Genomic DNA, 21,611 nt, shown 5'->3' on the forward strand with positions numbered 1-21,611 from the left:
ATGGCCGCAACGCAACCCCCCGATGGCCGCAACGCAACCCCCCGATGGCCGCAACCCCCCCGATGGCCGCAACCCCCCCCCCCCCCCCCCGATGGCCGCAACCCCCCCGATGGCCGCAACGCAACCCCCCGATGGCCGCAACCCCCCGATGGCCGCAACGCAACCCCCCGATGGCCGCAACCCACCCCCCCGATGGCCGCAACCCCCCGATGGCCGCAACCCCCCCCCCCCCCCCCCCCCCGATGGCCGCAACCCACCCCCCCCCCCGATGGCCGCAACCCACTCCCCCCCCTCCGATGGCCGCAACCCCCCCGATGGCCGCAACCCCCCGATGGCCGCAACCCACCCCCCCGATGGCCGCAACGCAACCCCCCGATGGCCGCAACGCAACCCCCCGATGGCCGCAACCCCCCCGATGGCCGCAACCCCCCCCCCCCCCCGATGGCCGCAACCCCCCCGATGGCCGCAACGCAACCCCCCGATGGCCGCAACCCCCCGATGGCCGCAACGCAACCCCCCGATGGCCGCAACCCACCCCCCGATGGCCGCAACCCCCCGATGGCCGCAACCCCCCCCCCCCCCCCCCGATGGCCGCAACCCACCCCCCCCCCGATGGCCGCAACCCACCCCCCCCCCTCCGATGGCCGCAACCCCCCCGATGGCCGCAACCCCCCGATGGCCGCAACCCACCCCCCCGATGGCCGCAACGCAACCCCCCGATGGCCGCAACGCAACCCCCCCGATGGCCGCAACCCCCCCCCCCCCCCCCCGATGGCCGCAACCCCCCCGATGGCCGCAACGCAACCCCCCGATGGCCGCAACCCCCCGATGGCCGCAACGCAACCCCCCGATGGCCGCAACCCACCCCCCCGATGGCCGCAACCCACCCCACCCCCCCCCCCCCCCATGGCCGCAACCCACCCCACCCCCCCCCCCCCCATGGCCGCAACCCACCCCCGACACTGAACGGCGTCAGCCATCATCAATGGTTGACGCCGTTTTAAACCAACTCTGATTTGCGCCGACGTGACCCGTGGCCACGTCGGCGGGACTTCGGCCCATCCGGGCCGGAGATTTCAGGTCAGTGCAAATAAAATGAAATCCCGCCGGCGCCAGCTGTTTTCACAGGCCGCCGACGGGATTTGCACAACGCCGGTTTTTTTCCGGCGGGAGAATTACGAAACCTGCGGGAGCGGAAATGACGCCGCTTCCCGCCAATTCTCCGACCCTGCGTGGGGTCGGAGAATCCCGCCCGGGATTAGAAAAAGCACTTTGTCCAGGCTGGCATGGCAAAGATAGACTGAATGGCCTCCTTCTGTGCTGTAACTTTACTATGATTCTATGATAATTACCTTCTGCTTCGGCACATCTACAATTATCATCAGCTTTAGTAAAGCTTGGCTTCTTATGGAGATTCCAATTCCATTAAGTGGTATTGATCTGGGACTACTCGGATTGCCATTCATTTCTGCCAAGAACAGCAAGCTTAAGCTGCTTACATGTATTGATGGAGGTTTTGTACCAAACGTTTGACTTGCTGCCATCACTAATGGGAGAGCTTGACAACCAACTCTACTTACCAAGGCAGTCTTTTTAATTCCTTGGTGAAGGCACATACTTATCAAAGGGTTTTCGGGCTGTGGAATAAAATGGTTTTCAAGTTTCGGCACCCAATGTTAAAATCAAACTCCCAGGAATTATATGAACAATTGTGCTTCTCTCATTTCAACTATCCTTGTGGTCGCCCTAATTGAGGTGGCAGTCAATCTTCTCTTTGGGAAAAGGTCACCCAAGCATATCTCACAAAAGTCTCAAGGCATGAAACTGGGTGGGAGGTTTCTCCGGAGAAAAATACCTCTTATCCAATTGGCCTGGGCTGGATTTTCAATTATTTCCTATTTCCCTCTCCTGAAACAATTGACTCAGACATACTTATAGTCCCCATAGCAACAGGAAGGCAGAAAAATTGTGGGGAAATATGGCTACAAAGTGAAACACTGAAAGGCTGGGGACCCAGTGGATCAATCCCTGTACACATTGTGGACGCCGCAATCGAGGGGTGATGAGGCATTGTTCACAATCCAGGGAGGATGAGGCATTTTCCACAATCGAGGGGCGGTCTGGCATTGATTGATTTATTTATTTATTTATTTATTGTCACGTATACCGAAGTACAGTGAAAAGTATTTTTCCACGGGCAAGGAAACGTACACAGTAGACAAATAAATATGGTAAATAGTTACATTTAATGTGAAAAGGTACATAGTACATCGACTAATAAATAATTAGTTACAGTATGGAACAAGGGCAAAATAACAAAACAAATACGACATAAGCAAGAGCAACATCGGGAGTTGTGAATAGTTCTTACAGGGAACAGATCAGTCTGAGGGAGAGTCGTTGAGGAGTCCAGGAGCAAGTACGGAGTATTTCTTAGCTGATTAGGGATTGTGAAGTGTTGATGTCCAAAGGTGATATCTAACTCATTCATGAGTCACTGAAGGCTAACATGCAAGTGCAGCAAACAATTAGGAAGACAAATGGTGTGTTGGCCTTTACAGCAAAAGGATTTGAGTATAGGAGTAAAGGTGTTTTACTGCAATTATACAGAGCTTTAGTGAGAGAGCACCTGGAGTATTGTATATGGTTTTGGTCTATTTACCTCAGAAAGGATGCATTTGCCCAGAGGGAGTGTAGGTTCACCAGACTGATTCCTGGGATGGTGGGATTGTTCCATGCGAAGAAATTGTTGAAAATAGGCTTATGTCCTCCAAAGTTTGAAATAACGAGTTGTGAAACATGCAGAATTCATACGGGGCTTGACAGGATAGTTGCAGGAAGAATGTTTCGCCTGGCTTAGAAGCTCGAGAGCCAAGAGACACAGGCTCAGAATAAGGGCATGGCCATTTCGGATTGATATGAGGAGGAATTTCTTCACTCAGAGGGTGATGAACCTTTGGAATTCTCTGTCCCAGAGGACTGTGGAATCAGTTCAAGACAGAGGTTGATAATAAGATACTATTCTCTTAATATTCTAGATGTTAAAGACATCAAGCACAGGAATCATGCAGGAAAATGTTGTTGAGGTAGAAGGTCAGCCATGATCCAGTTAAATGGTGGAGCAAGCTCACGGGGCTGAATAGCCTACTCCTATTCCCTTTGTTCCTATTTCCAATCACAGGCCATTCAGCCTGTCAGATTATCATAGAATTTATAGTGCGGAAGGAGGCCATTTGGTCCATCGAGTCTGCACCGGCTCTTGGAAAGTGCACCCTACCCAAGGTCAACACCTCGCCCTATCCTCATAACCCAGTAACCCCACCCAACACTAAGGGCAATTTTGGACACTAAGAGCAATTTATAATGGCCAATCCACCTAACCTGCACATCTTTGGACTGTGGGAGGAAACCGGAGCACCCGGAGGAAACCCACGCACACACAGGGAGGATGTGCAGACTCCGCACAGACAGTTACCCAAGCTGGAATCGAACCTGGGACCCTGGAGCTGTGAAGCAATTGTGCTATCCACAATGCTACCGTGCTGCCCATCTCTATGCCAACTCACCAAAAAGCAATGCACTGAGTTTCATCCCCCTACTTTCTTCCTATAACCCTGCATCTTCTTCCTTTTCAGATAAAAATCCAATTCCCTCTTGAAAGCCTTGTTTGCTCTTGCTTATGTAGTATTCCAGATCTTAACCACTTGCTGTGTGAAGAAGTTTCACTCATGTCTCCATTTCCTCCTTTACCAATTATCTTAAATCTGTACTCTTTCAGTTTTGATTCCTCCACCAATGGGAACAGTTTTTACCTATCTGCTCCTTCCAGACCCCTCATGATTTTCAATAACTCTATCAAATTTCCTCTCACACCATCTCTTCTTCAAGATCATCTGTCCCAACCGCTCCAATCTATGTACTTAACTAGTGTTCCTCATCCATTCTTGTGAATCTTTTCTGTAATCTCTATAATAACTTCACTTCTTTCCTAAAAAACACAAGACTCCAGTTGAGACAAACCAGCATTTTAAACAAGTTTGACATATCCTCCTTGCTCTTGTACTCTATGCCTCTATTAATAAAACCTATTCTACTCTTTGGGTTCCCCAGCAGCGTGGGGTGGGGTGGATTCTATGGGAAGTCCCATTGACAGCGGCGGGACCCGAAGATCCAGCCGCTGGCGAACAGCGGCACTCCCCGCCACCGAGAAACACACCACGGGGAGGCCAGAGAACCTCCCTCTATGTCTTTTAAAATAATAAAAATAATTAAGTAATTAGAAATTAATTTTTTTAAATCAATCATGGTATATGGATATCAATGGCTGGGCCAGCATTTATTGCCCATCCCTAATTGCTGATTGGCTTGCTTGGGCATTTCAGGTGGCATATAAGAGTCACATACAGTGCTGGGGGTCTGGAGTCACATACAGAACCATACTCGGTAAGGATGGCAGATTTCCTTCCCTAAAGGACATTAGTGAATCATATATCTCGACTTTGCACAGACAGTCACACTATATAAATTTTTTGTTAATTAAATCATTAAGTTAGAAAGTGCTGTTCATTGAACATCAATTTTGTTTAAACATGGTTTACATGTTTTGTTATGGCAACAACCTGAACTGTCAAATTCTGAGCTGCTCCTTTTTTATTCATTCATGGGATATGGATGACTGAACCCATTCAAGGCTGGATGTGGCAGGGACTGTAGAGTTTGGATCTGATCATCGATTGTGCGATTGTTTAGCTCTGTGTATACCATGTTGCTTTGGTTGTTTAACATGCATTAAATCCTGTGTTGTAGCTTCAGTAGGTTGGCAACACATTTTTAGGTATGTCTGGCATGTTCTCCTGAATCCTCATTGAAGCATGTTTGATCAGCTGGCTTAATGGTAATGGTACAGTAAGGGGTATGTCAGGCCAGGGGTTTATAGATTGCAATCATATTGCAGCTGCCGGCCCGCAGTACCTGATCGATGGCCGAGTGAGATAAAGTCTGTTCAGTGTGTCCCTGGGGACTAGTTTCAAAGTCCAACTCCATTGAACCGAAGGTGGACATGCCAATTTTTGCAGCACTAGCTGCCGTCAATCAGGGTGGTTGTAGTTGAGGTGGTTGGGGAGAGGTCAGATCTCTGGAGTGGAGGGGGGAGTGGGTCAAGCCAAGTATAAGGAGAGTCGAGAATGGCGGGAGTTGGATTGGTTCGGGTATCAGGTTGGATATGGAGGGGGTCAGGTTGGGTCTGGAGGATTGATCGGGTCAGGCATGGGATGTGGAATCGGGTCGGGCCTGTGGTTCAGGGTTAGAGGGGATGGGAGGCCTGTGCAGGTGGGGGGAATAGCATAGGAGCTCGGGTTGTGGGGAGTACAGTGGGGCCTTTGTTAATTGAGGGGTGGGTGGGAGACCCCTGGAGGTTCTGGGGTGTGGAGGAAATTCCGTGGGGTTTGGTCTGAGTCTGTACAATAGAAACCTAGGAGTAAAAAGAGGTTTTTGGGGCAGCAGGGTAGCATGGTGGTTAGCATAAATGCTTCACAGCTCCAGGGTCCTAGGTTCGATTCCCGGCTGGGTCACTGTCTGTGTGGAGTCTGCATGTCCTCCCCCTGTGTGCGTGGGTTTCCTCCGGGTGCTCCGGTTTCCTCCCACAGTCCAAAGATGTGCAGGTTAGGTGGATTGGCCATGCTAAATTGCCCGTAGTGTCCTAATAAAAGTAAGGTTAAGGGGGGGGGGGTTGTTGGGTTACGGGTATAGGGTGGATACGTGGGTTTGAGTAGGGTGATCATGGCTCAGCACAATATTGAGGGCTGAAGGGCCTGTTCTGTGCTGTACTATTCTATGTTCTATGTTTTAATTCTTCCAAGATTTCCTGGGGAACTATTGGTGTAACACAGTTGGAACCATTCAAAGTTTGCAATTTAAATCACATTTTCGGATGGTTCCCAATGCAGTGCCATTGCCGAGAGGAAGTTGGCATCGCCAGGTGATTGCCATGCAAACCTTTACCTTTGAAGTTCCGAAGGGACTTCCCAGCTCAAGTACAACGCTGGGAAGCTCAGAAGTTCCAAATACGTCAAATATAAGCGGAAAATAAATTCTCAGTTTAGGAAGTGATTTCAGCACCTGAAAGGCCTAAGTCCTTTATTATTACTGAAAGAATATTCCAACAAGAAATTATAAAATTCTACAAAATACATCCTGGGCGGGATTCTCCCAGCCCTGGGCCGGGCCGGAGAATCCCCGCAAACGGGCCACGCCGCCCCGACGCCGGTCTGCGATTCTCTGCAGAGCGGAGAATCAGCGCCGTTGGCGCAGCGTCGGTCGTGGGCCGTTCTACGCGGCCAGCCCGCCGATTCTCCAGCCCGGATGTGCCGAGCTGCCGTAAGAAAAGAGCTGAGTCCCGTCGGCGACATTCCAACCTACTCTGGGCCAGCGGGACCTCAGCGTGTAAAGGTCGGGTGGCGGCCTGTGGGGTGGGGGTGTGGGGATGAGGGGGGTCTGACCCCAGGGGAGCCTCCGATGTGGCCTGGCCCGCGTTCGGGGCCCACCGATCGGCGGGCCAGCCTCTGTAGCTAGGGGCCTCCTTTCCTACGCCATGTAGCGTCGGAGCCGGCGCGTTGAAGGAGGCCACTGCGCATGTCCTCGTTGGCACTGGTGCAATCGCGCATGCGTGGCTCCTGCAGCGCACAGTTTGCGCTGGGGTCGGCAGCTGGACGGACACGAACTACTCGAGCGCCGTGCTGCCCCCCTGTAGGGGCCAGAATTAGTACTGGGAGCGGCCCGTTCACGCCGTCGTAAAACGCGACGCCGTTTACGACGGCGTGGAGACTCTGCCGCGGGATTGGAGAATCCCGCCCCCATGTCATGCTTGCAGCCTTGTCGCCAGGATGGAGAGATGTGGGAAATAAACATCCAGCAGTTCACTCCTTTGGACATAGGTGCAATTTAGAATCTAATGTAATAAGATATATAATCCAAATAAAATATTAATATGAACCTCCAGCTAACAGTAATCAATACCAGCAATGCTATTGGCATATTAATTACCAGTTAGCCATTGCAAACAGATAATGCAAAGATTAACTGTAACTCTGGGTTACCAAAGCCTAGTAACAGAAATTGTAATTATAAAAAGTGTGGGCAGCCGTGTGCGCTGACAATTATTTATCAAGGTAACAAAAAAGCTAAGCAGTTGGTAATTTAAATTATGCTTCAAACAATATGAACTTTCCCTAAATCTTCTCTGCTTTCTTCATTAACAACTGCACTCTAATTGAGATCGATTAACTCATTACAGACCATGGATCTTCCTGGGTTCAGAGGGCCATCTAATAATGAGAGACTGAATAAATTGGGTATATGTTCTCTGGAGTTGAGAAGAATGGGAGGTGATGTCATTGAAATGTTCAAGATTATGAAAGAGGGTAGATATCGATAGGTTGATTCCTCCGGCTGGAGAATCTAGAACAAAGGTGTGCAGTCTTAGCATAAGGGGCCAATCATTTCGGACTGAGATTAGGAGAAATGTCTTCACTCTAGGTGTTACCCTCACGCAATAATACTCATGGATTTCATGGAAGGTGAATACTTTACTTTTAAAACAAAATGGAGAATGGAACATCCACTTTGAAACAAAATGGAGTTGAGAGATCAGATAACCTCCTTTCTTATCTGCCAATATACTCAGACTGCACGAGGTTGGAACTTAACCCGGCTTCTCTAGACCCAACATTGAAATGTAAATGACCTTTTGGGACGTTCCAGTGAGACGACATTAAAATGCAACACATCTTTCCTGTGGATTTCATGGTTGCTTTGTCCAAATAACTGCAGAGGTTAGTTTAAAATGTGCTTGCTGACTTCATAGCCGTGGAATGGAGTTCCACAGAATGGTTGTGAGATTAAACCTATTTCTCTCAAAAGGAGATGCAAATGGATGAAACTCAAACTCTATTATGTGTCAGTGTTCAAGCCACCAGAGATTATTTGTACGGATAATGGAAAAATAGATACTATGGTCACCTGACAGAAACCAGATTGTGATAAAGGATATGTAGTGATCTTTACATGGGTATGTACATAAGGAGTTAATGGGAAATTGAAAGATCACTAGGGGGCAGCACTGGTGGGTATAAAAGCCAGACGCAAGCGGCTCTCTGCCTCTCTTGGTGATTAGATTGTGATGAGAGCATGAGCATAGATCTAGCTCAGGGCTACTCATGTGGTCAGACATAGCTACTGCATATAACCTTTCTACTGGTATTGATCTTAAAGTAAGAACTCACGTAGTTGTTAAATTCTGTTACTCAATAAACCTTTCAATACCTCTGGACGACTTTGAGCCTTCTTCATCAAGGTGCAGAAAGCCTCTGCCACAACTGGATCGAATAACGCATGTTACATACAATAGTGCGACCAAACACACTACAATAAGGTAACAAAAGAGGACATTAATTAACGCACATTTTGAGATCAACCTCAGGCAATCAGACAAGGAGATTCAGAAGTCCAGATCAGCAAAGAAAGTACTTTGCAGAGAATCGATCAGTGAGCAGAGAATTAGGGCTAGTTTTACATATCAATTTGAAGAATCAAACCAAAGCTTCGTTCCAAGAGCATGGTGGTTAGCATAAATGCTTCACAGCTCCAGGGTCCCAGGTTCGATTCCCGGCTGGGTCACTGTCTGTGTGGAGTCTGCACGTCCTCCCCCTGTGTGCGCGGGTTTCCTCCGGGTGCTCCGGTTTCCTCCCACAGTCCAAAGATGTGCGGGTTAGGTGGATTGGCCATGCTAAATTGCCCGTAGTGTCCTAATAAAAGTAAGGTTAAGGGGGGGGGTTGTTGGGTTATGGGTATAGGGTGGATACGTGGGTTTGAGTAGGGTGATCATGGCTCGGCACAACATTGAGGGCCTAAGGGCCTGTTCTGTGCTGTACTGTTCTATGTTCTATGTTCTATACCTCGACTGGAGTGAAGCCAAAAGCCTGTTGGTGCAAGCAGTAAGTCAATGTGAATATGTCATCAGAAACCACCAACCTCCATTTCTTCAGTGAACCAAAAGTGAATCACCAGACCTGCAATGTTTCAAGCTCCAATTTTGAGATGGGTGTGTGTGAGTGGGAGATATTCATCCGGGTATTAAGAAATAAACATTTATCTTTTGTTTTTTAAATTTATGAGAAAACCTGTCTTTTGTCTGTTCTTGGGAGTCACAGCATTCAACAGGCTAAAACACTTTTTCTCTAAAACATGTCTGTCCCTCGTCAGTTGAGCAGCTAAAAAAAAAAGGCAGAACTGTCACTCCCCTGACCGAAAAAAAAGGGCTGCGAATTTTTGGAATTCTCTACCCCAGCAGGTTGTGGATGCTCCATTGTTGTTTTTGAAACAAAGACTTTTGATCTCTTAGGGAATCAAGGGATTGGATTGGATTGGATTGGATTTGTTTATTGTCACGTGTACCGAAGTACAGTGAAAAGTATTTTTCTGCAAGCAGCTCAACAGATCATTCAGTACATGGAAGAAAAGGGGATTAAACAAAATTCAAGAAAATACATGAGAATACATAATAGGACAACACAAGATTATCAATGTAACTACATAAGCATTGGCATCGGTTGAAGCATACAGGGTGTAGTGTTAATGAGGTCAGTCAACAAGCGGGTCATTTAGGAGTCTTGTGACAGTGGGGAAGAAGCTGTTTTTGAGTCTGTTCGTAAGTAAGAAAAATGGCGTTGAAGTCCAAGGTCAGCCATATTGGATGATGCGGCAAGACCCAGGGGCAAAATAGTATACCTCTGCCTCTATTTCTTATGTTTTTCTTAAGCTTCCAGTGTCGATAATAATCTGGTGCATTTCAGAGGATTTCTGCTAGTGTTTATTGCTAGCTGCTCGGATATCTTTCAGGTAATATGCTGAAGAGTCTATATTTTATACTCTATCCTTTTGGCAGCATGGCTGGAAGCAAAAAAGCAATTTACATAAATGCGACATGTGTAGTGTAAGCACGTTTACTCATATATATGGAATATGGAACAGAGCACAAACTAATTTTTAACAATATGGGTTGGAATTCTCTGGCCCTTGGGATTCTTATTTCTCGCTGGCAGTACCCTCCCACCCATAGGTTTCCCGGAGGCATGGAGTGGCTTCAATGTGAACTCCTATTACCAAATGGTGGGAAGAGAGAATTCTTCTGCCAGCAAAAGGCCATCGAGAAACGCACGGCTGGGGGACTGGAAAATCTTGCTCCTCATCTTTCAAGGGATGTGGGTGCCATTGGCTAGACCAGCCTTTTTGCTCATGCTTAATTTCCCTAAAGAAAGTGGTCGTGGGCTGCCTTCCTGAACCACTGCACTCCACCTGGTGCAAGCACAACCACAGTGCTATAGAAAGGGAGTTCCAGGATGTTGACTCATCGACAGTGGCCCCCCCAGGATGTTGATGATGAGGGTTTTGGCAATGATCCACATTGGTGTTTATGCTCGACATGAACCATCTCCCAATTTACTTTCACTAAACCTGTGAACATATCCTTTTTTTTCCCTTCAAGGTAGTCTAGAATCCATTAAATACATCTCTCGTCTTCACCTCAACCATTCCTTGTAATAGTAGTAAGTTCTAAACACTCTCTGGGTAAAAAGGTTCCCATTAAATTCCCGGTTAGATTTGTTAATGACTACCTTACATTTCTGTCAGGAAGTCAAATACTTCATTTCTCAATTTCAAATATGGCCATTTCTTTGTGGGGGTTGCAGGGGGGGAGGGGGGGGGGGGGGGGGGAAGCATGGGGGGGGGGAGATGAATAGTTTTTAAATGTTTGCAATTCAAAGCAGCATTTCACAGCAGCTGAAATCATCATCGTATTGATATCAAATAACAGACAGAAAGAAATCTCATTTTCAAACAGTGTGGGCGGGATTTTCCCAACGGGAGTCTAAGTGCCGACGCCGGAGGAAATACTGAAGTGTTTTACTCCGGCGTTGGCGCCCGTTCCCAGACCCCTATTCTCCGCCCTCCATGGGCTAGCAGGGGCATCGCGCAATTTACAGGGGCGGGGCCTCGGCGTGGTGTCAGAGACCCGGCGCCGCGTAAAAGACGCGGCGCCTTAGGTCCCGCGCATGCGCAGTTGGGCCGGCGCCAACTAGCGGTAACCTTGCGGAGCGCTCCGGCCCCTCACCAACATGGTGCCGGAGTTCTGGGGCCGGTCGCACAAGCAAGTATGCTTGGGGGGGGGGGGGGGGGGGGGGGGGGGGGGAAAGAGGCCGGCCCAGCGATCACTGAGCCCCGATCGCGGGCCAGACCCCATTGGAGGACCCCCGGAAACGGAAACCCCCTCTCCCCCCCAAAAAAGGCTGCTTCCCCCAAGCCTTCGCGACAAGTACCCGCCAGCAGCGACCAGTTGTGGATGGCGCCAGCAGGACTAGGCCGTTTACGCGCGGCCGCTCGGCCCATCCGGGGCGGAGAATCGGCACTCGCCGTTTGGGCCGATTATCTGAGCGGTGGTTTCTCGGTGGGGGGGAGAATCGCGTGCGGGGGTTGGGGCGGTGTGGCGCGATTCGCGCGGCGTGCTGGCGATTCTCCCACCTAGCGGGGGGGGGGGGGGGAGAATCCCACCCAGGAAGTCCAAAACTCTTGGCTTTTCAAGGAATGGGAGATCAGTGCCCTGCCACTCCTGAGGAAATGGGGGCAGGATCACTCACAATAATGGGTGATTTGAGATCTCAAAAAAATAAGAAGAAAGGCCTCACATTGTTTGTGGTCTTTATTGTTAGATTATGATCATAAGCATGGTGACAGATTGGTGCATCAGTGGTCATGATATTTACTCACTGATGTAGAAAATTGGAGTACGGGGAGGATCAAATTCCAGACTGGAAACTCAGCAGAAAGAGTTTTCTGGACATTCAGCTGAAATTAATTTATCTCTTTTTCTGCTGTCACCTTTGCTGGTATGCTACACCACAGGCCTCAGGTCTTCTCCCAAGTCTCCCAGTGAAGAATACCAAGTACTCAAAATAACACAGCTCAGCACCTCATAATTTTGTAAGGGCCGGCATTATTGAAGTCCACTTGCGTAATGGAATGCCGGTACCATCCTCATGTTTGGTGAGGTGATCCAGGCATTGTAATGACTTTGAGGTGTAATTGTTGTCTCTTTGATAACGAGCATGTGTCGTTTCACCTTGTTTCAGAGTGTTGATCTGGATAGTATAACCTATAAACTGGAAGGATTAAAGAAGTTCACCAAGTACAGTTTGCGAGTTTTGGCTTTCAACAGACATGGCGCAGGCGTCTCTACCCAGGATGTGCTGGTCACCACACTATCTGATGGTAAGCAGTTTACTCTGTTATAGGCTATGTTTTGTTTTGGGAACTATTTTTGCTCCATTGATCTACTTCCTGATTTGTATCATCTTCTTGTTCACTCTCTTTAGCACTAGCCATGTGCTGCACGGAACAACCCTTTCTCTTGGGTACAGAGTTTGAAGATTGGCATAATAAAGCACACTCAGCTTTAAGTCCCAACAATGTAGTCTCTCCACCCAAATACAAAATGAATGTTCCCACTGACACTAGTGAACACGAGATGGAAAAACCCCCTGAAAATCATGTATTTTTTATTGCCCTTGAACTGAGCGTTTGCTCATCCATTTCAATGGAGGGCAGTTACATGTAGGCCAGACCAGGTAAGGATGACAGATTTCCTTCCCTGAAGGGCATTGGTGAGGCAGCTGGGTTTTTACGGCAATCAACAATGGTTTCATGGTCATCAATAGACATTTATTTCAGATATTTATTGGATTCCAATTCCACCAACTGCCGTGGTGATATTTGAACCCAGGACCCCAGAGCATTACCCTGGGTCTCTGAATTACTACTCCAGTGTCAATACCACTACACCACTGCCTCCTCACATCTGGGTGAAGATGCAGTGGATCCTCACCTCACTGGTGCAGGCTGTCAGAGCCTAGCCTCTCCTTGGGCAACCCTGCGATCCTCATAGCAGGTGAGGATTTAAATCACCAGGATTCCTCCGCCTTCTTGGCCCTTTCCAGTTTATTATGAGCCACTGTGAGCCACGCGCTTGATGGGTCAGGGAAGTCTACAGCAGGTGGCATGCGCAGGCAACCCACCTCGGCATGAAGAGGTTGTGCTGGTGGATGCCAGGGGGTTTTGATGAACTAGCACGAAGATCCAGTGTGGAGAAGATGCAAGGTGCCAGCTAGCCGATTGGACGGGGAGGAGAGAGTTTTGGGAATTATGAGGGGTGGCAGGCGGAACTGATTCCAAGGGACAGGTGGTAACATACCCTTGCAGCTCTCAGAGGTCATTGGTCTTCTTCCGACATTGGACAGTGGTCCTCCTTGTCAAACTGCCCGCACTGACAGATGCTTCCACTGCCTCCCAGGTGCCATTGCTGACCCTGCTGCTAGTCCTCTAAACCCCTTGGGGGAACAGGGTGCATCCCCTCTCATCCATAGCATCAGGAAGTCTTGTGAAGTCGGCATCTCCAAAGCGTGCTGCCATGCCATGGACTGGGAGTGAGGGAGCACTTAAAAGTAGTTCACCCTTATTTGCGATGAGCTGCTGAGGTGCAAGTTGGGCGAATGAGACAGCAAGGGAGCCAGTAATGTCAAGAATATCATCAACGCAGTCATCTTGAAACTCCCCACCAAACCCACCCAAACTGGATTTTAACTTGAGTCCACTGAATCGTGCCCTATATTTTTGTCTTCACTTCCTCAGGTTGTGATCTAACAAGGCTGATTGACTATTGCAGAATCCACTTGATTAAAACTAACACATTAAAAATCAGGCCAGTTCTATATGGGACGGATAGCCCTGCTGACTGCTTGTCAGACAGTGCAGACAAAATACATCTCTGAAATCTATTTGATCCCTTTCACAAAGGGCCAACTGATGTGTTTAATTAATTATTATCAATACATTTCATTCAAGTCTTCTCTGGGCATCTGAACAGTAAAAAGGGAGGAAAAGGAGGATTGAAGGCAATTATGGACAAAAAAGGGATTTAAACCTGGAGGCAGAGTGCATGGCTGAGGTACTAAGTGAATAATTCAGATATGTCTTCAACAGGCAGAAGATGTTTCTAAAGTCTTCTGCGGAGTGTTCTGCTTCCCTTCTTCTTGATTGGGTTTGGAGATGGGAGTAGAATATCTCACAAGAGGACCAAATCTCGCTGTACGTTGGCGGGACGTCTCACCACAATTGTCACCATCCCTGTCCCTGGCATAACGGGAATCCCAATGTTGGATGGCACGGTAGCACAGTGGTTATCACTCTTGCTTCACAGCAGCAGGATCCCATGATCGATTCCTAGCTTGGATCACTGTCTGTGTGGGAATCGGCAAGTTCTCCCCGTGTCTGCGTGGGTTTCCTCCGGGTGCTCCGGTTTCCTCCCACAAGTCCTGAAAGATGGGCGCGATTCTCCGCCCCCCACGATGGGTCGGAGAATAGCGGGAGGGCCTTCCCGACATTTTTCCCGACCTCCCGCTATTCCCCCCCCCCCCCCGCCGCCCACGGCCGCCCCACGACACGAATCGCTGCTCGCCGTTTTTTACGGCGAGCAGCGATTCTCCCCTAGCCGATGGGCCGATTTCCCAAGCCTTTACGGCCGTTTTCACGAACTCCAACACACCTGCTCTCACAATTCGTGAAAACGGCCGCAAAGTGCCGTTCTGGAGAACCATGGCACCGATTGGCACGGCTGCTCCACGGCCGTGCCAAGGGTGGCATGGGCCCGTGATCGGTGGGCACCGATCGCGGGCAGCGGGTCCGAACCCCGCGCACTCTTTGTCCCTCTGCCGCCCCGCTGGATCAGTCCGCGGGGCGGCTGAGGGGCATAACGGCCCGCGCATGCGCGGGTTTCACGCATATGCGAGATGACGTCATCCGCGCATGCGCGGATTGGAGCCGTCCAATCCGCGCATGCGCGGCTGACGTCATCGTTTGCGTCAGCCGCCGTTAACCTTGGCACGCGGGTTTAGCGAAGTTCGCTAAGCCTGCGATACCGAGGTTCACGGGGCCCCACTGCTAGCCCCGACCGGGGAGCAGAATCGGGTCCCGGGAGGGGGCGCGGAGGCTGCCATGAAACACGGCCAGTTTCACGGCAGCCTTCACGACTCTCCGCATTTGCAGAGAATCGCGCCCATGTTGTTCGGGAAATTGGACAATCTGAATTCTCCCCCCGTGTACCCATACAAGCACCGGAATGTGGTGACCTGGGGATTTTCATAGTAACTTTGTTGCAGTGTTAATGTAAGCCTACTTGTGACACTAAAGTGTATTATCCTCAGGAACACTATAAGAAATTTGAATGTCAACATCAGACCTGTGTGCCTGATCACCGCTCTCCAGTAAATAACCCACACACACTGGGGCGAGGGCAGGCCAGCGTGAAATACGACAGGTCTCCAATGGTAGGCATCTGGTGGTCAGACCCACCAGGGGAGCTCAGGTGAGTGCATCGCTCAGAGGGGAGAAGGTGATGAGGGACAGGGTACTGGCAGGGGCAGGGCCCGGGCAGTTGGAGACGTCGTGAGGTTGGCCCCTTCAGGTTTTTGTGTACTACATTCCTGACAATATGGCGGCGAAACCCGCAGTTGGTGCCAAGGACTTCAATGCTGCTTTTCCAGCCCACTGTCACACTCTGCAAAAAAAAAAATGGTAAAGCTCTGCCCTTGGTGAAAGAGGAGTTGAGCCTCTGGATGGGTTCTAAATTGATGGAAGTGTGTGAAATGTTGGCTGTGCTTAATGTTGACAAGTTAGCAGGCCTGGATCAATTGCATCCGAGGATCATGAGGGAATTGTGTTTTAATTTGCTTAGTGAACAGCTAGGATCTAGAATGTACTATGGTGGAGGTAGATCTTATTGGCTTTCAGAGGGAAATTTAATAATTACCTCAATAGAAAACCTTTGCAGTCCTATGGGGAAATGATGAAGGTACAGGATTAGGTGAGCTAACTCCTTGTGTGCTCTAATCATTGTATAGATTTGATGATTCTACCTGTATTTATCATATTGCTTTGTGATTTACAAGCAGAAAGCATTATTGAGGTCATATTAGATATGAGGTTTTTCAAACGTGTAGGCCGATATCACAAACTAATTTTGGATTTGATCCTTGTTTAGTTCACCCATTAGATAAATAACATATACAACCAACCATGCAGCTGTATGCTCAATAATCTTATGGTGTACACACCCTGTGGAACCGCAAGCATATCTATAATTCAAATCAGAGATTCATTATTTATATTCTAAAGTACAGATTTTCCACCAGTTATTAAAACTTGACATCTGGAGCATTTTCACTGATGTGAGGTAGGCAGGGATGCGAGCACATGATTTACAGTCTTAAAGTCAGTGGGGATTTTGGGAAGTCATTGAGCCGGAGAAAGTTGAAATCTTAAGAAGCAGCCTCTGGGGTTTTCAGAGCTTTTGAATATTGATTAACAAGCCACTAAGTCTCCTGCTAGATATGCAGGGAAAAGCAGTGCCCGCAACGTAATTAACCCTTTGCGTTCAAGTGTGCAAGTCAATCTTTCTCCTGCTGAGGTACCCCCAGCTGTTCCTGGTTTTGGAAGGGCTGCCTTTTTTTCATGGGTTGTCCAGGTACAACATCAAAAGGCCATTTGTTTAAAAAAAAAAGTAAAAGTTCTGGAACTCAATGACAAGATTTGTGATCCTGGTTTAAAAACTGAGCAGGCGAGAAATACTTGGCAGGTCCGCAGCATCTGTGGAGAGAGAAAGCAGAGTTATTGACCGGAACTCTGCACTCGCTGTAATTCACTTTTCCTGTCGGCAGCGGGCCCCCGCTTGCGGGTTTCCCGGTGGTGTGCGGCTGTTCCAATGGGAAATCCCATTGACAAGCAGCGGGAAGATAGAATCCCACCACCCAGCGAACCGCGTGTGACTGAGAAATACGAGGCCGGGGGGGCCGGGGAATACAATCCATTATTTTGTGTCCAATACAATTCCTTCTTCTTCAGTTCTGAAGGAGAGCCATATTTGACCCAAAACGTTAACTCTGTTTATCTCTTCCAGACGTGCTGAGGTTTTCCAGAATTTTCCGTTTTATTTCAGATTTCCAGGATCTGCAGTATTTTGCTTTTCTTTTTGAGATCCTGATGCTACCTTGCCATTACTTCATTGTCCAGTTCCACCATTATCAGGTATTTTTGTTATTCACAGCGGCTCCTCTGAGGTATGCATTGAAGGAGCAGCATACAGCCAAGACTCCCTTAGAAACCTCCATGTGGGCTTGATGCAAAGTGGCATACCCTACTCAACTCCTGAGTCCAGCATATGCTAATAGTTTTTTCCTTCTCTCTTTTATCTATAATTTATTTACCTTTCCCGGCCATTATGAAGGCGCTGAGTGCTTGCCGGGCAAGGGCCCACAGGAGCTGTGCTGTGGCATTCCTAACCTTCCTACTGAAAGAGGATTGGAAATGATTGATACTGAAGAGGCTTAAGAGCAGAATGGAACCATATAAAGACAAAAAGAATGACTCATAGGGCTTTAAGCAAAGACAGCACTGCTTTCTTAACCAATGATGAATGCTTCCCTTAATGCATTTAATTCAGTTTCATCTGACACAGGTCAGGGACTTCCACTCTCCTTTGTAATCTGATTGCAAAGCTACTTGATTTTATATATTGTCTCCTTCCATTATCCAGGATGTCGCACTCACTGAATGACTCAGATGGCTCTTATTCTTTTCCCAATCTAATTAATACCCCACTGCACTTTAATAAAATGATGTAGCATAATTTATTCTGTCTTCAGCAGCATGGGATAATTTACAATCTATCCACCATTTTCCTACCATTATTCCGGCGCAAATCTCCCATTAACAATAATGTTTGAAGAAAGATGGATTGGTTGGAATCAGTACAGAAACAGTACCTAGATAATGGATGACATGCACTGAAGATGTTGAACTAGACACAATTAACCTTTTGTACAGTGATTAACATACTGGGTATTTTTGGTAGTTGCTTCTCTGTTCCTCTCCTACCGATTTGGCTCAGTACCTGAGGCTTATCATTCATAAATGGTTTATTTTTAGAAACAATATTATCTGTTGCACTTGATGATGTGAAGAGACAAGCTCCTGATTTGAATTAGTGTGTTTGGACCAGGAACAATAGCTGGGATTTTATGGAGTGGTGATGGATCAAAACATCGTCCAGGAAGTCCAGGAACATCTTGCCTTGGCCGATTATGGAAGTCCTGACCAAATTTATGTGTAGCTGGTAAATAACTGCCTGCAGTCAGGGCCCCATCCCTTTCAAGGATGAGTTCCTGCCCCCCAAGAGCTTGCCGGCCAGTTGGATAACTGGCAGCCTTTCAGTCCCAGCAGCACCAACGGGGATGGTGATAACTGCTTGGACTGCAAGCAGGCAGGTGTAGCAATGAAGCAGGAGACCCTGGAACTGGAGTAAGTGGGCTTGTTGGGCCAGTAAGACAGGCCCGAGTGAAGTGGAGGTCGATGAGGATGGGGGGGGTGTGTGTTACCAAGGAGGTGGTGCCTGTTGGCGGGGTGGGGGTGGGGGGAATTCCCAATCAGGAATGTCCCTCCAGCCTGAAAGGATGCCATTTCGGGGCCAACAACCCTGTGAAGAACTTGAAACATGGGAAAACTGCTGAAATATATGAAAACAAATCAGAACACCTGAATGTGTCCGTATCTCCAATGCTCACCAACAATAATTTTTACTGATATCGCTCTTTTAATTTAGTGAAGCATCCCAAAGTGCTTCATAGAAAATTATTAAACACCATTCAACACCAAGCTGCATGAGCAGATATTAGAGCAGTAAACCAAAAGGGTGGTCATTGAGAGGCAGAGAGGTTAACAGAGGGAATTCCAGAGCTTAGAGCCTAAGCAGCTGAAGGCAGGGCTACCAATGGTGCAGGGTTTGAAATTGGGGATGCTCAAGGGGCCGGAATTAGAGGAGCGTAGAGATCATGTTGGATTGGAGGAATCTTGCACGGTGGATAAGATTTGTTTCAGTGTCAAGATTTGACTTTATAAAAGTCCCCCAAACTCAAAAAAATAATTCTTTAGCTGTCGATGAGAGTAAGAAGCTGGAGTGCTTTGATAGATAGGCTGTCTGGTATAGGTTATGAAAAAATTACCATTTGTTCCACAGTTTCAATAGAGTTCTTTGTTGACCTTTCCCAAGGACTGTTTTTACATCATAGTGAATGCTTGGGTGAGTTTCAAAAGCACTTATCTCAGCAGGAGGTTCTGATTCACAGTCTGATCAACAGTTTAAAGAAACCATTAAATGATTAGCTGACTTTAATGTGGTTACTGAGTAGAAGTAAGCTTGTTTTTATAACAGATTAACTACTTGAGGAGATTTAAAATCTTTAAATTTGCTTCATGAATGTGAGACACTTTTCACTACCAAATGTGTATGTGTGTATGAGGCTCTGAACCCCATCAGAAGGTCAGGCCAGCAATGCTGTAAAAAGCTGCATAGCCTCCTCAGGACCAGGGTGAGTAACCAGCACTGCTGGCCTGACCCTATGATGGGGCCCACAGCTGTACCCAGGCCTGGTGCACAATGGTGGGTGGCAGCCTCCTTCCCACCCAAGGGAACAGGGTGTCACCTCTCCTCCGTGGCATCAGCAGGGTTTCGAGCTCCACAATCAAAATGGGGTACCGCTCTTCGGGTTGACTTCTTGTTGGCTGGAATGAGTGTGTGTGGTAAGTGGAGTGCTTACATGCGGCTGCAGTATGTCAGCTGTGGGGAGGGGGGGGGGGGGCGGTGGTATTGGGGTGGTGGGGTGGGGAGGTGAAAGTTGCTGTGGAGGTGCTAGGTGGGGTGGCGGATGAGTGGTGTGGAGGTGCTGGGGTTGGTGGGTGTTGTGTGTTGTATAGGTGGTGCGGTGGTGGTGCCATGCATGCCATAGGTATATCGCAGCTCAACCGGGCCTTACTTGGTTCCCTGATTGTGACCCTCGCCTTGGCAACTGCCTGCTCTCTGGGCCCACCAATCAGGTCCTATGCCGGCCGCTCTCTCTCTGCGCCGGCTGTGTGTCGAGTTCTCCTTGGGGCGGGAACAGAAAATCGCAGTGGGAGGCATAGGCAGCACAAGTTGTAGGCAGCTAGCGGCTTATGTGGGCAGGGCAGCCAGCCATGACGAGCGGTATGGGTATTGGCATGTGGTGCAGGGTGGGGTGCGAGCAAACTGCTGGTAGGCGGGTTTCAGATGCCCTCTGGGTGGAGGGGGGTGGGGTATAAGTGTGTTAGATGGGGCTTGGTGCCTGGTGTCACGGGACAGAGAACCCCGCCGACATCTTTCACGAAGAAAAGCAGGAGCAGCTGCATTAAAAATGGTCACTCAGCTTGCAAAGAAAAACAATCACAAATCTGGGGCGGGATTCTCCCCTACCCGGCGGGACCCCCGTCCCGCCGGGGTGGAGTGGCGTGAACCACTCCGGCGTCGGGCCGCCCCAAAGGTGCGGATTTCTCTGCACATTTAGGGGCCAAGCCCTCACCTTGAGGGGCTAGGCCCGCGCCGGAGTAGTTCACGTCCCGCCGGCTGGCGTGGAAGGACTTTGGCGCCACACCAGCCGGGGCCGAAGGGACTTCGCCAGCCGGCGGAAGCCCGTGCATGCGTGGGAGTGTCAGCGGCTGCTGATGTCATCCCCACGCATGCGCAGGAGAGGGGGTCACTTCCGCATCGGCCATCGCGGAGGCTATGGCCGACGCGGAAGGAAAAGAGTGCCCCCACGACACAGGCCCGCCCATGGATTAGTGGGCCCCGATCGCGGGCCAGGCCACCGTGGGGGCACCCCCCGGGGCCAGATCGCACTGCGCGCCCCCCAGGATCCTGGAGCCCGCCCGCGCCGCCAGTCCCGCCAGTAAGGGAGGTGGTTTGATTCATGCCGGCGGGACCGGCGTTACAGCAGCGGGACTTCGGCCCATCGCAGGCCGGAGAATCGCCGGGGGGGGGGGGGGGGCATGACTGGCGCGACGTGATTCCTGCCCCCGTCGAATCTCTGGTGTCGGAGACTTCGGGAGACGGCGGGGTGGAATTCACGCCGGCCCCCGGCGATTCTCCGACCTGGCGGGGAGTCAGAGAATCCAGCCCCTGATATCCTAGGGTAAACACAGCAGAAGGAATTTATTTTACTGGGTGACATGATACCCACAGAAAGGTCAATCACTGAGCTACGCATTAATAAAAGAAAGCAGTGTGTTTGTTGCACACCTATTTCTACATTGCTGAGTATGTAGAAATAGATTTTTTGCTGTTAATGCTAGAAATGAGGTGATACAAAATGCAATAAGCACCAACACCTATCCTAGTATGTAAACCAAGGGGCCGATCTTTGTATGTGAGCCAGAAAGTAAATTTCATGGGCGATTTTGTTGCGATGTGTAGGCAGTCACACCGCTTCCTGTCTTCACCCAATGTTCATGCATGTGCACTTTGTAGCGGCAAATAATAACTAGTGACCAGTTATGAGAACTTGGGTGGATTTCTCACTTCTTCCTCAGCCAGGAGTGCTGAAGCAGAGATACTCCTCCTGTCCTCCTGACTGAGATCAACCAATTACAATGTGACATCTGGC

General features: G+C 49.2%; 1 protein-coding gene across 1 annotated transcript in view; it reads left to right on the forward strand.

Annotated features, from left to right (window-relative positions):
• Positions 1–21,611, forward strand: part of dcc (DCC netrin 1 receptor) — a 1,518,136-nt gene that overhangs the window by 1,157,153 nt on the left and 339,372 nt on the right. The window contains exon 13 of the mRNA XM_038792949.1: positions 12,183–12,321. Within this exon, the coding sequence (XP_038648877.1) occupies positions 12,183–12,321 (139 nt within the window). The remainder of the gene's footprint in view (positions 1–12,182; positions 12,322–21,611) is intronic.

Source organism: Scyliorhinus canicula, chromosome 3, assembly GCF_902713615.1.
Source record: "Scyliorhinus canicula chromosome 3, sScyCan1.1, whole genome shotgun sequence".
NCBI classification, from domain to species: domain Eukaryota; kingdom Metazoa; phylum Chordata; class Chondrichthyes; order Carcharhiniformes; family Scyliorhinidae; genus Scyliorhinus; species Scyliorhinus canicula.